This window comes from Mobula birostris, chromosome 6 (assembly GCF_030028105.1).
Source record: "Mobula birostris isolate sMobBir1 chromosome 6, sMobBir1.hap1, whole genome shotgun sequence".
Taxonomy (NCBI): domain Eukaryota; kingdom Metazoa; phylum Chordata; class Chondrichthyes; order Myliobatiformes; family Myliobatidae; genus Mobula; species Mobula birostris.
In genome coordinates, this window is record NC_092375.1 from 188,293,048 (window position 1) to 188,311,189 (window position 18,142).

Consider the following 18,142-nt stretch of genomic DNA (forward strand, 5'->3'; position numbering starts at 1 on the left):
CACTATCGCACCACCCAGGACATGCTCTCTTCTCTTGGCTGCCATCAAGGTGGTACAGGAGCCTCAGGTCCCACAAAACCAAGTTCAGGAACAGTTAATACCTGTCAACTATCAGGCTCTTGAACCAGAGGGGACAACTTCACTAATCCCCAAAGCTGAACTGTTTCCACAACCTATGGACTCATTTTCAAAGACTCTAACTCATATTGTCGATACTTGTTACTTTTTTAAAAACTTCTTTTTGCATTTGCAGTTTGTCATCTTTTACACATTTGTTGTTCGTTCATCTTTTTGTGTGCAGTCTTCATTCATTCTCTGGTGTTTCTTTGTATTGACTGTGAATGCCCACAAAAAATGAGTCTGAGGGTAGTATATGGCGACATATGTACTTTGCTAATAAACTTACTTTGACCTTTGAATGACTAACCTTGATCCTCACCTTAAACCCCACTAGCCTGAATTTCCAGCATATCCTCCTTCACCATTTCTGCCAGCTCTAATAGGATTTCACACCCAGTCACTTTTTTCCCCCCTTCCCCACCCTTCTGCTTTTAGCAAGGACCACTCTCTCCACCCTCCCTGGTGCAGTCATCCCTCCTATCCACCCCTTCCTTCCTGTAACTGTACGAAAGCCACACTTGTCCCTACACCACTGATCTAGGGACCGAAACAGCCCTTCCAGGTGAGGCAGGGATTCATATGCACCTCTTAATATGGCATCCACTACATTGATGAGACCAAGCATTGGCTAGACGACCATTTTGAGGAGCATCCGTTCTCTGTGTGCAAAAGCCACCCTGACCTTCCCACTGCGTGTTGTTTCAACCCCCTGCTGTATCCACATCGACGTGTCTGTTCTCAGCCTTCTCAACCGTCATTGTAAAGGTCAAATACAAACACAACAGCTCATATTCTAAATGGATAGCCTGGAACCCAAAAGCTGAGCTCAGAATTTTCTAACTTCAGGTAACTTGCACCCATTGTGTTCCTTTCCCCCTTCTATTAGTTCATCTAGATTCTCTCTCCCTTTTGGTCAACTTTTCCAGCCCCTTCCCCACTCCAACTCAGCATTCCACCCCACCGACACACACTCAACTGCTTAGATTTGTCATTTTCTCCCACCTGATTACATCTATTCATCAACCGTGCACCTATCTACCTCAGTTCCTTCTCTCTTGGACTAATCTTCTATCCCCTCCCTAATCTACCACTGGACAATTATCCATCCCCAATCAGATTCCACATCATCTTCCAGCCTCTGCCTCAACCTTTCCCCTTTGTCCCCATCTAGCTTCATTTTTAAAAAATCATCTTTTTCCAACTATCACCCACCAGGATGACAAATTCCTGGCTATTTCTCGCTCCTATTGCCCTCTCCCCCATCTGACCATCATCCCTGACCTCACTTGGCCCCACCCACCACCATTCAATCTGTTTCAGAGTTCCCTGTCTCCTCCTAATATAGCTATCTTCCACTGAAACACAGTACTGTCTTTGCCTCCACAGATGCTGCTTGACCTGCTGAGTTCATCCAGCACTTTGCCTTTGTTGCAATCTGGAGCAAAAAAATACAGTTTCACATGTCTCTATTCATCAACCTCTTTCCCTTTGTCATTGTTCATCCACACTGTCATTATCTCTAACTCATGAGCATTAATTTTACATATAAGATTTGCTTTTGGAAGCCATTTACAGAAAAAAAAAAGGCTATAAGCCTCACACCCTGTGCCAATTGTTTACTTCTGAGAATATGATCAAATTTATCAAACACCACTTTCCCCTCAATAAATCTGTATTTATTTTATCTGCTCATGCATTTCCAAATGTTAATTACGTCTGTCCTGCATTGTTGTGTTTCTAAAAGTTATGTCACCATTGACAGTAGGTTGACTGACCATTTGTTTTTTTCTCTCCTTTCATCTTAAAATAAAACAGAGAATTCATACAGGAAAGATGTATAAAGTTGAAAGAGTTCAGAGAAAATTTACAACTATGTTGCTGGGACTGGAGGACATGAGTTATAAGGAAAGATTGAATAAGTTGACTTTATTCCTTGTAATGTAGAAGATTGACAGAAGATTTGACAGAGTTATACAAGATAATGAGAGGTATAGATAGGGCAAATGCTAGCAGGCTTTTTCCTCTGAAGTTGGGTGGGACTACAACCAGAGGTCATAAGTTAAGGGTGAAAGGGGAAAGTTTAAGGGAACATGAAGGGTAACTTCACTCAAGAGCGCTGAGGGAGCATGGAACGAGCTGCCAGCACAAGTGGAGCACGCAGGCTCGATTTCAACATTTAAGAGCAGATTGGTCGGTACACAGTTAGTAGGGATATGGAGGGCTATATAGTTCCAGTGCAGGTCAATGAGAATAGGCAAGTTAAATGACTCAGCACAGACTAGAAGGGCTAAAGGGTCTGTTTCTGCGCTGTACTTCTCTGTATCTCTATTTAGTTATTTGGCATTCTCCATATTCAACGAAGACTGGATGAGGCACAGTGATTATCAGCCCTGCTTCCCTCAGTACCTTGTGATGCTTCCATTCAAATTGGGCAACATATCAACTTACCTTCAGTCAACATTCAAAGTACCTCCTTGTTCTTTTAAATATCTAATAATGTTACTGTCTATTGTTCAATGGCAAATTTAATATTTTTCTGTAGGTTTGGAATATATTAGGTGTTAATGGACATTTTTAAAATAGTGAGAGAATGTGCCTTTTTCAGAGGGCCCTGCTTGTTCTTGTACACCAATTACTAAAAGTTAACTTGGAGGGACACCAAACAATTAAATAAAATGTCATGTTGACCTTCATTGCAAAACAATTTGTATGCAATTAAGATGGCCTGCAGTAATTAAACAGTGGTCAGTTGAAATGGCATCTGAAGTATTGACCACATACTGTATCCAAAGCAATGTCTCAATTACTTGTTCAATCTTTTCTGTACTTTACATATTATATACATTTGATTTCTTTAAGCTTATAATAATCAAATGTGTTTGTGCTGTTTGTTAAAGGGAAAAAGTACGCTCAAATACTGAGAGAATTTAGAAGAGACAAAAGGTTGGTTTGCTGGTTCAGCAGACTATCAAGGCGGCAAATGGGATGTTGACCTTCATTGCTAGAGAGATTGAATTTAACAGCAGGGCAGTTATGCTGCAACTATACAGGGTACTGGTGAGGCCGCACCTGGAGTACTGTGTGCAGTTCTGGTCTCCTTACTTGAGGAAGGATATAGTGGCTTTGGATGCAGTGCAGAGGAGGTTCACCAGGTTGATTCCAGAGATGAAGGGGCTAGACTATGAGGAGAGATTGAGTCCCCTGGCACTATAGTTGCTGGAATTCGGGATCTCATAGAAATATATAAAATTATGAAAGGGATAGATAAGATAGAGGCAGGAAAGTTGTTTCCACTGGTCGGCGAGACTAAAACTAGAAGACATAGCCTCAAGATTCGGGGGGAAGTAGACTTAGGACGGAGATGAGGAAAAACTGCTTTTTCCAGAGAATGGTGAATCTGTGGAATTCTCTGCCTAATGAAGGAGTGGAATATAGTAAATATACCAGTAAGTATATTTAAGACAAGGTTGGATAGATTTTTGCACAGTATAGGAATTAAAGGTTACGGGGAAAAGGCAGGTAGGTGGCAATGAGTCCATGGCCAGATCAGCCATGATCTTATTGAATGGCAGAGCAGGTTCGATGGACCAGGTAGTCAACTCCTGCTCCTATTTCTTATGTTCTTATATAGACAATGGAATATTTATTTCCACTCTGATAAACAGAAAGATTTAGCATCTCTTGCTGCACAAGGTCATTTCCTCAGGTTTGCACTGAAAAGTCTATATTAAAATCCAGATTGTGCACTGGGGCTGAAATATGCTACCTTCAATTCAAGAGCTCCAGCATTTGAACCAAGCTGTCTTTATAGGCAAACAGCAAATGCAGACTTCTAATGCTCTAAGAGGCACTGTTCCAAAGACACATTCCATGAATAGAGCAACGAGCCAGTCACCATCACCAGCTTACATCTTCCGAAGGGAGAAACATGCATATTCCCAAAGTGCAACAATACTATCAATAACCAGCTGCCCATGAAACATTTGTTATTCAATTTAAACAGACCACTTCCACTAATATCTGAAGAATGAGGTAAAAAGTAGTTCTACCTCTTTCACATGTAGAAAAACAACTTTTCTGGTTGGATGCCTGTTGAAGTTGGAGAATATGGAAACAATCACTTAAACAGTTCATTGTTGCCATTGTGGTGGCTTTGAGCATAAGCAGATCTTGGTCCAGTGATGATATTTGTTCTCCAAAGGGAGGAAGTCCTTCAATAGCCCGGACCAATTCCTTGTGTTGCCCTTCAGCCTGGTTCATCATCTGCTCAAAGCAAAACATCATTGAAGAGTATGCCTTTTGTTTAATTGCCATTGACTCTCGTACCAACAGCATCCATCAATTAGGACAAAAACCTCACATCCAATCACTTCTTCAGCCATTCACCACAACCTCGAGCCATTCATTCACATTCTTCAGTTTGCATGTCTCTGCACACCTAAGCACATTTCAAAGAACCTGCTCTTAAGGAAAAATGAAAACAAAAAGTCAAAGTAAAAGCAATGTGGGAGCAATCATCTTCACTGGTATGTAATCCATCCCAAAGACCACACCATTACACAAGCCAATTTGAACATCAAGATATCATAAAATGTATTGGAGAATGCAAAGACATCCCGTATAATGCAAGATAAATTATTTCTTCTTTTGCATTTCCATCATATTATTGACACAGTTTCTGCTGTCAAGAATTACTTGTCCCAGACTATTCAATTTTGGTCTTAGACATCATTACAACAGTTCAACCATGAATATAGGAATTAAAGAGGTAAGATGAGCGACTAATCCTGACACCAAACCAGCTTTAGGGTATGTGGTATTAAGGAATTTCAGCAAAAGTACAGGTGGATATACCAGGTACATATGAAGGCTGCGGTAAATGTTAGAGAATCATCTGAGTATCATGACATCTATGCAGAGGTTTCCCAGGGTAGTGCACTCAACTATTTTCAGATGTTTCATCCACCCATCTTAAATGCTAGAATTACAAATGCTTATGCTGTCTGCACAAATGTTTAATTCTAGTTATAATTTCCCAGCTGTTAAAGCATTTTCTATCTGCCTACAGCAAAAACTGGACAACAACATTTACACAAAACTGTAATGACAAGTAACATGCTGCACAATTGCCAGGTTGCAAACACCTGCAATAAGAGATGTAAGTAGCCATTTACCCCTGACACATAGTATCATCACAACATCTGGAAGGAATGATTAAACAGAAATACAGAAATACAGAAACCTGACTGGAGAAGCCACTAGGTTTTGTAACCATCTCCATGGTACATCAAGACGACCTCAGCATTCATCAAGCTCATCACCTACTTCTATCCTAACCAGAGTTTTGTAAACTTGCAGCATATCCTCCTGACTTTTGTACTTGGCGTCTATGGTAAGAATGCCTTCTTGACTATCCTATCAACTCTGCACATCTGTCAACACTGTCCCTTTACATTTGATCTCCCAACGTACAACACTTCAGTCTTGGCTGGATTAAACTCCATCTCCCATTTCTCTGCCCACATATGCCAATGACACATATCCTGCTGTATCCTATGGCGAGATTTTAAACTATCCACAGGCAGTGTGTTTATCTTGGCAGTGTGTGTGCTACCTCAGTATATTTGAAGTGTATTTATAAAATATCATGTCAGAAAGGCAGGAGTTCATTTGGGCAGAACAGGCTCCCAAAAATGATGATTTTTTTAAAAAAAACTAACAAAAGGACACATTTTGGAAATAGTGCCATGAATTTCTTTGCAACTATGAACAGCTAGAACTTTGTTTAACATCTATTTCAGAAGATAAGACTTCAAAGGTGAAACACTCATTCAGCCATTCAATTAATTCTTATCTAGGATTTTTGCATTCAATTAACTGGGATAGGGTTTAATCCATAATATAGTGACTTAAGAAGGGAGGCAGTTAGTAAATAGACCAACAAAAATGAATTACCAACCTCGCGAACATCCACCAAATGGTCTGGTTGCAGGTTGTGGGATCGCTTTGACAGTCCCTGTGTCTTATGATGAATGACACCGAAAAAAGCAGCAGCATTTTGACTTGCTCTTCTCTGCACACCTGGAGAACAGCTTCCTTGAGAAACCAAGGGAAAACTTCTCGATTTCAATGGTGGATTATTCTAGAAAGCAAAATTGTAAAATGTAGAAAATTATATTTATGGATGGACCAAATTCACTCTAAAGGTACTAAAGGAACAAAAAAAAAAGACTAGCAAGTCATTTTCATTTGCTTGTAATTGTGATCTAATACAGGTACAATCAAATATGATTTCTGGAAAGCCTTCTGACGTGCAAAGTAGCAATTCCAGACCAAGCCTGAATCACTGAAGGATGCTCGACAGCTTCAATTATACTGGCACCTAAAAAGAACATGGTAATCTGCCTCAATTACTGTTGTCCAGTACCACTAACATCCACTGTGATGAAGTGTTTTGAGAGGTTGGTGATAATACATATAAACTCCTGCCTGAGAAGCGACTTGAATCTGCTCCAATTTGCCTACCATCATAACAGGTCCTGAGCAGATGCCACTTCATTGCATCTTCACTCAAAACTGGAACACCTAGACAGTGAAGAATCATACACCAGGATGCTCCTTTCCAACTACGGTACGGCATTCATACTATCATCTCCTTAAAACAATACAGTACTTGGGTTCCAGTGGTCTCTGAGTTCAGAGCTGATAACAACACTGGACATCTTCCAATTTAGAAGGGATGTCAGTTTGATGTATCTCTTGCCTGCAGCGCTCAGTTTTTGTGCATTTCTGGCCTTCAACCTTACTTCAGAAGAGCTTGGACAAAACATCTTGAAACTCCTGTCTGCCACGAAATTTCTACTTGGGAGAGACCTTGCTGATACAGGATGGCTATCTTGTGTCTTGTTGCAATGCTCACTCTTGCCATGGTGTAAGACTTGATGATTTGGAGGTGAAACTGTCACATGTTTAACACCCTCAGGTTTTAGTTTGGTTGTCCTTTGTCCAGTTTGATTCCCTCTATACCCATTTCTGTTTCAGTTAATCAGTTTAGTTCATTCAACTCATCATGTCACTGATCATTAGCTTCCTTTTTGTTATCTCTGTTTAATCATGCACTGGGCTATATAGCTACAAAGTAATCAAGTTTTATTTGAAAATTGGTATGTTACGTAATCTGCTACTTCCTTTAATGAAATACAAAAACGTCTCTGTAACATTAATTTTTTTTTGGGAAGTAAATATTTGGAAATCTAAAATTTGTTCTTTTCTACTGACACACTAATGCAAAAGACAAAAAAACACCTGAAACTAAATTTATTGAAAAAATCTAGGATGCCTATGACCTTTGCACAGTACTATATTATTGAGTAAAAGGATATCAAGGGATAAAATTGGTCTTCTTGAAAATCAGTGTTGTCATCTATGCATGGAGCCAAAAGAGATGGATGAGATGTTAGATTAAGTTTTTGCATTTGTATTTACTCGGGAGACAGACACAGGGTCAATAGAATTGAGGCAAAACAGTAGTGAGTTTATGGACTGTAAACTGATTATAGGAGAGGAGGCATTAGCTGACTTGAGACAAATTAGAGTGAATAAAGCCTTAGGGCTTGACAAGGTGTCACCATATATCTCGTAGGAGGCTAATACAGAAATTGCAAGGGCCCTGCCACAGATATTTAAAATGTCCTTAGCCACAGGTGAGGTGCCAGGGACTGGAGGATAGTAAATGTTGTTCTGATGTTCAAGAAAGGTTCTAAGAACAAGCCAGGAAATTATTGGCTGGTGAGCCTGACGTCAGTCATGGGTAAAGTATATCTAAGTATCTGTACAGAAAAGGCCTGATTAAAGGATAGTCCACATGGCTTTGTTCTGAGTAGGGCATGTCTAATCAACCTTAAGAACTTTTTTTGAGGAGGTTTATGAGGAAGGTTGATGAAAGACAGACAGTGGATGTTGTCCAACTGGATTTCAGCAAAGTCTAGCATGGAAGCCTGGTCAAGCAGGTTAAGCACCTTGGCATTCAGGAGATAGTAGTTAACTGAATTCAACATTGGCTTAGCGAGAGAACAGAGTGGCAGGAGTCAGTAGTCATCCCAAGGCTACAGGAGTCAGGACACTGGGTCACTGTCAAGAGAGGGAAGGGAAATGCCCGGATAGTGGAGAGCACCCCTGTAGCTGTCCCCCTCAGCAACAAATATCTTGTTCTGGATGCTGTTGAGGGGGATGACCTGACGGGGGACGCCCACGGTGACCGAGTCTCTGGCACTGTTGTGCAGGAGAGAAGGAGGGCGAAGGGAAATGCGGTAGTCGTTGGGGATTCCATAGTCAGGGGAACAGACAGGAGATTCTGTGAGCCTGACAGAGATACCCGCATGGTGTGTTGCCTCGCAGGTGCCAGGGTACGGGATGTCTCGGATCGGGTCCTGAATATTCTAAAGGGGGAGGGTGAGCAGCCAGTTGTCTTGGTACATGTTGGCACCAGTGATATAGATAGGACAAAGGAGGAGGTCCTGAAGAGAGATTTCCAGGAGTTAGGAAGGAAGCTGAGAAGCAGGACCCCCAGGGTAGTAATCTCAGGATTGCTACCTGTGCCACGTGCTAGCGAGGGCAAGAGTCGTCGGATCAGGCAGATGAATGCCTGGCTGAGAGACTGGTGTAGGGGGCAGGGCTTCAGATTCTTGGATAATTGGGATCTCTTCTGGGGGAAGTATGACCTGTTCAAAAAGGACAGGTTACACCTGAACACGAAGGGGACCAATATCCTGGTGGGAAAGTTTAATAGAGCTGTTAGGGAGGGTTTAAACTAATTTGGCAGGGGGATGGGAACCGGAATGATAGAGCGGAGGAAGGGGAAAACAGAAATAAATCTAAGATAGTGAGCAGTAAAGATGTCAGGAAAGACAGGCAGGTGATGGGGCAAATGTGTAGCCATTGGGATGAGTTGCAGTGCAATAAAGTTGCAGTGAAATCAAAGCAAAAAGTATCAAATACTGGTCTTAAGGTGTTGTACTTAAGTGCACGCAGCATAAGAAATAAGGTGGATGATCTTGTTGTACAGCTACAGATTGGCAGGTATGATATTGTGGCCATCACTGAGACCTGGCTAAAGGATGCATGTCTCTGGGAGCTGAACGTCCAAGGATACACAGTGTATCGGAAGGATAGGAAGGTAGGCAGAGGGGGAGGTGTGGCTTTATTGGTAAGAAATGATATTAAATCATTAGAAAGAGGTGATATAGGATCGGAAGGTGCAGAATGTTTATGGGTTGAGCTAAGGAATAGCAGGGGTAAAAGGACCCTGATGGCAGTTATTTATAGGCCTCCAAACAGCTGCAGGGATGTGGACTACAAATTACAACTGGAAATAGAAAAGGCTTGTAATAAGGGCAGTGTTATGATAACTGTGGGGGATTTTAACATGTGAGTAGATTGGAAAAATCAGGTCGGCACTGGATCTCAAGAGAGAGAATTTGTAGAATGTCTGCGAGATGGCTTTTTAGAACAGCTTGTTGTTGAGCCCACTAGGGGATCGGCTATACTGGATTGGGTATTGTGTAATGAACCGGAGGTGATTGGAGAGATTGAGGTGAAAGAACTCTTAGGAGGCAGTGATCATAACATGATTGAGTTCACTGTGAAATTAGAAAAAGAGAAGCCAAAATCTGATGTGTCGGTGTTTCAGTGGAGTAAAGGAAACTACAGTGGCATGAGAGAGGAACTGGCCAAAGTTGACTGGAAAGAGACACTGGCGGGAAGGACGGCAGAGCAGTAGTGGCTGGAGTTTATGCGAGAAATGAGGAATGTGCAAGACAGGTATATTCCAAAAAAAAAGAAATTTTCGAGTGGAAGAAGGATGCAACCATGGTTGACAAGAGAAGTCAAAGCCAAAGTTAAAGCAAAGGAGAAGGCATACAAGGAAGCAAAAATTAGTGGGAAGACAGAGGATTGGGAAGTTTTTAAAACCTTACAAAAGGAAACCAAGAAGGTCATTAAGAGAGAAAAGATTAACTATGAAAGGAAACTAGCAAATAATATCAAAGAGGATACTAAAAGCTTTTTCAAGTATATAAAGAGTAAAAGCCAGGTGAGAGTAGATATAGGACCGATAGAAAATGATACTGGAGAAATTGTAATAGGAGATGAGGAGATGGCAGAGGAACTGAACAAGTATTTTGCATCAGTCTTCACTGAGGAAGACAGCAGGATACCGGACACTCAAGGCTGGCAGGGAAGAGAAGTGTGCGCAGTCACAATTACGACAGAGAAAGTACTCAGGAAGCTGAATAGGCTAAAGGTCGATAAATCTCCTGGACCAGATGGAATGCACCCTCGTGTTCTGAAGGAAGTAGCTGTGGAGATTGCGGAGGCATTAGCGATGATCTTTCAAAAGTTGATAGATTCTGGCATGGTTCCGGAAGATTGGAAGATTGCAAATGTCACTCCGCTATTTAAGAAGGGGGCAAGGAAGCAAAAAGGAAATTATAGACCTGTTAGCTTGACGTCGGTGGTTGGGAAGTTGTTGGAGTTGATTGTCAAGGATGAGGCTACAGAGTACCTGGAGGCATATGACAAGATAGGCAGAACTCAGCATGGATTCCTTAAAGGAAAATCCTGCCTGACAAACCTATTACAATTTTTTGAGGAAATTACCAGTAGGCTAGACAAGGGAGATGCAGTGGATGTTGTATATTTGGATTTTCAGAAGGCCTTTGACAAAGTGCCACACATGAGGCTGCTTAACAAGGTAAGAGCCCATGGAATTACAGGAAAGTTACATACGTGGATAGAGCGTTGGCTGATTGGCAGGAAACAGAGAGTGGGAATAAAGGGATCCTATTCTGGTTGGCTGCCGGTTACCAGTGGTGTTCCACAGGGATCAGTGTTGGGGCCACTTCTTTTTACATTGTACATCAACGATTTGGATTATGGAATAGATGGCTTTGTGGCTAAGTTTGCTGACGATACAAAGATAGGTGGAGGGGCCGGTAGTGCTGAGGAAACGGAGAGTCTGCAGAGAGACTTGGATAGATTGGAAGAATGGGCAGAGAAGTGGCAAATGAAGTACAATGGTGGAAAGTGTATGGTTATGCACTTTGGCAGAAAAAATAAACGGGCAGACTATTATTTAAATGGGGAGAGAATTCAAAGTTCTGAGATGCAATGGGACCTGGGAGTCCTCATACAGGATTCCCTTAAAGTTAACCTCCAGGTTGAGTCGGTAGTGAAGAAGGCGAATGCAATGTTGGCATTCATTTCTAGAGGAATAGAGTATAGGAGCAGGGATGTGATGTTGAGGCTCTATAAGGCGCTGGTGAGACCTCGGAGTACTGTGGGCAGTTTTGGTCTCCTTATTTAAGAAAGGATGAGCTGACGTTGAAGAGGGTTCAGAGAAGATTCACTAGAATGATTCCAGGAATGAGAGGGTTAACATATGAGGAACGTTTGTCCGCTCTTGGACTGTATTCCTTGGAGTTTAGAAGAATGAGGGGAGACCTCATAGAAACATTTCGAATGTTAGAAGGCATGGACAGAGTGGATGTGGCAAAGTTGTTTCCCATGATGGGGGAGTCTAGTACGAGAGGGCATCACTTCAGGATTGAAGGGCGCCCTTTCAGAACAGAAATGCGAAAAAATTTTTTTCGTCAGAGGGTGGTGAATCTGTGGAATTTGTTGCCACGGGCAGCAGTGGAGGCCAAGTCATTGGGTGTATTTAAGGCAGAGACTGAAAGGTATCTGAGTAGCCAGGGCATCAAAGGTTATGGTGAGAAGGCGGGGCAGTGAGACTAAATAGGATAAAATGGATCAGCTCATGATAAAATGGTGGAGCAGACTCGATGGGCCGAATGGCCTACTTCTGCTCCTTTGTCTTATGGTCTTATAGTCTTATGGAGATGGTTATCTCCTTGACTGGAGCCTTGTGACTGGTGGTGTGCCACCAGGATTGATGCTGGGTCTAATGTTGTTTATCTTCTGTACTAATGATTTAGATAATGTGGTAAAATGGATCAGCAAATTTGTGAATGATACCAAGATTGGGGGCACAGTGGACAGTAAGGAAGGCTGTTAAGGCTTTTAACCTGAAAAATGGCAAATGTAGTTCAATGTGGGAAAGTGTGCAGTATGGCACTTTGGCAGGACCAACCAGGGTAGGACTTACACAGTAAAAGGTACGCTCTGAGATATGCAGTGGAACAAAGGGATCTGGGAATACACATACACAAGTCCTTGAAAGTGGTGTCACAGGTAGATAAGATCATAAACAGAACTTCTGTCACATTGTCCTTCATAAATCTGATCAATGAATACAGGAGTTGGAAAGCTATATTGAAGTTCCATAAGGCATTGGTGAAGCAATATTTTATCCAGTTCTGGTAACACACCTACGGGAAAGATATCAATAATCTTGAAACAGCGCAGAGAAAATTTACAGCAATGTTGCCAGGACTCAAGGATCTGAGTTATAGGGGAAAGTTGAATAGGTTAAGACATTAATCCAGGAAGCAAGGGAGACTAAGTGAAGATCTTAAAGAGGTATACTAAATATGAGTGGTGTAGAATACATGCAGGCTTTTACTGCTGAGGTTGGGTAAGACTAGAACAAGAGGTCATAGGTTTAGGATGAATTGTAAAATATTTAAGAGGAACTTAAGGAAGTTCTTCTTCACTCAGAGGGCACTGTGAGTGTGGAATGAACCTCCAGTGTTAAGTGCTGGATATGGGTACAACTGCAACATTTAAGAGAAGTTCAGTTGGGTACAAGGATGAGAGGTATACAGATGGCTATGGTCTGGGTGTGAGTGGATAGAGTAGGCAGAAAGGCAGGTTGGCATGGACTAGATGGACCAAAGGGCCTGCTTCTGTGCTGTGGTATTCTATGACTAATTAGTGAGATGAGAAGAGTAATAGTAGATGGAATTTAATGCTGATAAGTGCAAGGTGATTCATTTTATTTTAGAAGAGATACAATGAATGGTAGAGAACGTAAGGCAGGGATGGCCAACCTATGGCACATGCACCAAAAGTGGCGCATTGGATAATTAGAAGTGGCACATTGCACCCGCATGATAATAATAAAAAAGTAAGCCTACTCATGCAAAAAGTATTAACCAAAAACTGATTTGTAGAAAAAAAATCTATAACAGGAATTCAAGTAGCTTAGAACTAGAAATGGGTTTTACTAAGAATAAAACGTAGCAATTATTTTTAGCGATCTTATTTCGTGCACATCTTTTGGCGAATTATCTTCTTTCACATTAATCTGTTTTCAATTTTTAAAAAATGTTCAATGAGTCAAACTAGGAAAGAAGGACTTTTGTTCTGCAGTGGTTCCATAACTGTTCAATACACGTTTGATACTTGTTTGATCCTGAGGCACCAGGCATCTGCACCAGCGGTGCGTCGCAGGTTTTTGCCAGTCAGTTTACAATTGACACTCGTGCGCTACGGAGTTATGCTTTGTTTGTCCTTTGTGAACATCTGCAGTTTTGTACTTTTTTGAAAATTAAGTCTTGTTTTTACATTCAGTTACCCATCACAGTGCAAAAGAAAATGAGCAAGAGAAAAGCAGAAAGTGATAGTAAGCATGAATTCAATGAAAATGAGTTCTTATTTCCAGCGGGTCCATCAGGAAAACCGTTGTGCATTGTTTGTGAAAGCACTTTCTCACATAATAGAAAACAGGATCTTAATAGAGACTATAAAACACAACATCAGACTGAAATGGAAGGAAAACTGAAGCTAGTGCTTGGGTCTGGGTTATGGAAAGGATATGTGATTAAGAAAAAGGAAGAAATCAAAAGATGACAGAAGATATTTGTTAAAAGTCTCATTAAGGTAAATAATGTTCATCTTGTATTAAAATAATGTATCATGTAAAAGTGCTAAGTATGTCTATATTAACATTTTTTACAAGAATTAAATGGGGGTACACGAGTTGTATGGTGCACCTGAACTCGTGCGTGAAAAAATTGACGCCTGGAATGTAAAAGGTTGGCCACCCCTGACATAAGGTGTATAGAGGCATATTCATGTCTTGGTGTACCAGTCCAAGTTCCTGAAGGTGGCAGCACAAACAGACAAGGCAGTGAAGAAGGCATATGGGATACCTACGATCATCAGCTGAGGAACAGAATACAAGAGCGAGAGAGTAAGACAGGGGTGAGGCCACAATTGGAATACTATGGGCAGCTCAGAAGCACACTCTTGGAGGAATGTTCAGTATACTGCAGAAGGTGCAGTGTTCATGCCCTAGGATGTTTTCTGGGATCGAGGCCTCAATACCTCTGTGCAATTAGATATACGATTTTCTCACTTGCAGAAGAGCAGGGGACTAAACACATAGCCTTGTGGAGCACCTGTGCTGAGGGAGATTGTGGAGGAGATACTGTTGCCAATCCAAAATGACGGGTCTGCAAGTGAGGAAATCGAGTATCCAGTTGCATAAGGAGTTACTCAGCAGTTGCCTGTGACTTGAAGCTTATTGATTAGTCAATGAAGAGCATTTCTACTGTTCAGATGTCCCAGCATTGAGTGAAGTGCCAATGATACGGCATCTGCTGTTGACCTGTTGTGACGGTAGGCAAACTGGAGTAGATCCAAGTCGTTTTCCAGTCAGGAGTTGATATGTTTTATCACCAACCTCTCAAAGCACTTCATCACAGTGGATGCAAGTGCAACTGTACTGTAGTGTATTTAATATTTCAGTAATCTGAGTCATATTGAAAATATATTTATTAAGCATTCTTGTTTACATAATTCACTATGCATTATATATAAGTAGTACGTGAATGGCATACGTCATAATGCCACCACATCATATGTGAGCGCATCACTAAAGAAAAACTAAGGAGGTTATTCCTGGCTCCTGAGTTTTTCGATTAGTTTCTGGAGTTACAAAACATAACATGAATGATGGTTATTGAGGCAGGTTACCGCATTCCTCTTAGGCACCAGTGTAATTGAAGCCTGCTTGAAGCAGGCAAGCTTCTTTAGACATGTGGTGGAAAGTTTGCTGACTGGCTGGTATGGGAGTGGCAATGGCTTTGAGCATAAAATCCTACAAAAGGTAGTGGATTTGGCTCGGTACATCACGAATAAAACCCTCCCAACTATTGAGCACATCTACATGAAATGCTGCCATAGAAAACAGTTCCAAGGATCCTCACCATCCAGGCCTTGCTCTTTTCTTGCTGCTCCCATCAGGTAGAATGTACAGGTGCCTCAGGACTCACACCACCAGGTTCAAGAACAGCTACTGCATTTGCAGTTTGTTTGCAATTCCTGATGATTACAGTTACTGTTCTACAGATTTGCTAAGCACACCCACATAAAAAGAATCTCAGGGTTGTATGTGATGACATGTATGTACTCTGATAATAAATTTTACTTTGAACTCTACTTTGGGCACCTCAGACTGCTGAAGCAAGAGGCTAAAGATATCAGTGAACACTCCAGCCAGTTAATGAGCAGAGGTCTTTAGTAATTGACCAGGTACGCCATTTGAGCCAGATGCTTTCCGTGGGTTCACCATTCTGAAGGGTGGTCTCACAGGAATCGGAAATCACAGGGTCACTGGGGGCTGCGGGAGTTTATGAAAGTGCCTCCATGTTTTGATAGTCAAGACAACCAAAAAGGCATTCAGCTCATCTGGGAGCAAAGGCTTGTTGTCACTTATGTTGCTTGATTCACTTTGCAGGATGTGATATCGAATGCTAACATTGCATTTGCCTTCCTCACCACCCGAGCTTGTAAATCTGGCGGGAGCAAAGGATGCTGGGAAGAGTGAGCATGTTCTTGCAGTACTTGTATACTATAAATCAAGAAAGGAAATGTCACTCCACATTTAAGTAGGGAGGAAGGCAAAAGAAAGGAAATTATAGGCCAGTTAGTCTAATGTCAGTGGTTAGGAAAGTATTGGAGTCTAATATTAAGGATGAGGTTTCAAGGTACTTGGAGACTAATGATAAAATAAGTCAAAGTCAGCATGGTTTCTGTAAAGGGAAATCTTGCCTGACAAATCTGCTAGAATTCTTCGCGAAGTTACAAGCAGGGTGGACAAAGGAGAGGCAGTGGATGTCATTTACTTGGATTTTCAGAAGGCATTGGATAAGGTGCCACATATGAGACTGCTTAACAAGGTAAAATCCTATGGCTTTACAGAATAGATATTGGCATGGATAGAGGAATGGCTGACAGGCAGGAGCAGGTGAGTGGAAATAAAGGGGGCCTTTTCTGGTTGACTGCCAGTGACTAGTGGTGTTCCCCAGGGGTTAATATTGGGATCTCTACTTTTCACATTGTCAGTGATTTAGATAATGGAATTGATGGCTTTGTGGCAAGCTTGTGGATGATATGAAGGTAGAGGGGGAGGCAGGACTCAAGTAAATTGGAAGAATGGGCAAAAAAGTGGCAGATTGAATAAAGTGTTGGGAAATGTATGATAATGCATTTTGGTAAAAGGAACAATAGCACAGACTATTATCTAAATGGGGAGAATATTCAAACATCGGAGGTACAGAGGGACTTGGGACTCCTCGTGCAAGACTCCCAGAAGGCTAATTTACAGGTTGAGTCTGTGGTAAAGAAGGCAAATGTGATGCTGGCATTTATTTCAAGGGGAATAGAATATAAAAGCACGGAGATAAGACATTAGTTAGGCTGCACTTGGAGAATTGGACAACAGTTTTGGGTACCATATCTGAGAAATAATGTTTTGTCACTGGAGAGAGGAGGTTCATGAAGATGACTCAAGGAATGAAGGGGTTAACATATGAGGAGCATTTGGCAGCTTTGGGCCTGTACTCACTAGAATTTAGAAGAATGTGTGGGGATCTCATTGAAACCTACCGAATGTTGAAAGGACTAGCTAGAATGGATGTTTCATCTGGTGGGGGTATCCAGAACTAGAGAAAACAGCCTCAAGATTGAGGGGTGACCTTTCAGAACAGAATGCTCTGCCACAGATTGCGATGGAGGCCAAATCTGTGGATATATTTAAAGTGGAAGTTGATAGTTTCTTGATGGTCAGGGCATCAAAGGATTTGGCCAGAAGGCAGGTGTATGGGGCTGAGTGGGATCCAGGATCAGCCAAGACTGCAGAACAGACTTGATGTGCTGAAAGGCCTAATTCTGCTCCTATGTCTTATGGTCATACAGATATTGCAATTCATAATACCATGAATATGCACAAATAATTTAATGAAAACAAATAATCTACCATACAGTGTTAATACAGAAAGCATAGAAAAGAAAAAATAAAATTCTAGATTCAGAACAAGCTCATCTCACCTTCCCAATAGCTTCTGTATGATGTTGCGTACAAATCTGAAGTCTACTGACCCAGTGCTGGCGTTCTTTTGCATCAGTAGCTGGAAAATATATTTAAGTTTACTCAGAGTAATTGTTTGCGAGTAGCATTATCTTGTTATCCTTAGTACTTCTTAAATAACATTTCAAATGAAATTGTTTTCCACCAGAAACCAAATACAGGCAAGCAGTAAGACAGGATACAGCTAATGATCCGAAGAGACAACTTGTGCCTCAACAATTCTCAAAGACTGTTATGTGCATTTAAGTATACTACTATTCTCATGGAAACAAACATGTCAACATACATGCACCTATCAGATGAGATGGCAGAGTAATTTCTTTTTTGTTGATATTAATTTAAGAAAAAAGTACCAGGACACTACGACTTTTATTAATACGCAGATAACTTTTCGTTTCATTCAAGATTAGCCTAGATTGGGTAGTCAAAAATAGACTCAATGCTACCCGAACTAATCCAAAAAAAATATATCATAACCAAACAATACAATAATGCACACTTATATAAAGCTAATAATTGTGCAATTACACAAACAGTTATATACAATAAATGAAACTCAACTGATAAAGGTAGACAGGGAAACTTAGGAACAGTAATGAATATACTAACAGGAAACCTTGGAAACATTCAATAGCTGAGGCAGTCTGTAGAAATACAGCAGGAGTCCAATGGATGAAAACTTGCTGATTG

General features: G+C 41.2%; 1 protein-coding gene across 2 annotated transcripts in view; it reads right to left on the reverse strand.

The window, feature by feature from the left end:
- osbpl11 (oxysterol binding protein-like 11) overlaps nt 1-18,142 on the reverse strand; it is a 140,684-nt gene that overhangs the window by 58,834 nt on the left and 63,708 nt on the right. For both annotated transcript variants that reach the window (XM_072262093.1, XM_072262094.1), the window contains exons 4-6: nt 17,413-17,492; nt 6,080-6,262; nt 4,170-4,383 (exon numbers count right to left, since the gene is read on the reverse strand). In XM_072262093.1, the coding sequence (XP_072118194.1) occupies nt 4,170-4,383; nt 6,080-6,262; nt 17,413-17,492 (477 nt within the window). The remainder of the gene's footprint in view (nt 1-4,169; nt 4,384-6,079; nt 6,263-17,412; nt 17,493-18,142) is intronic.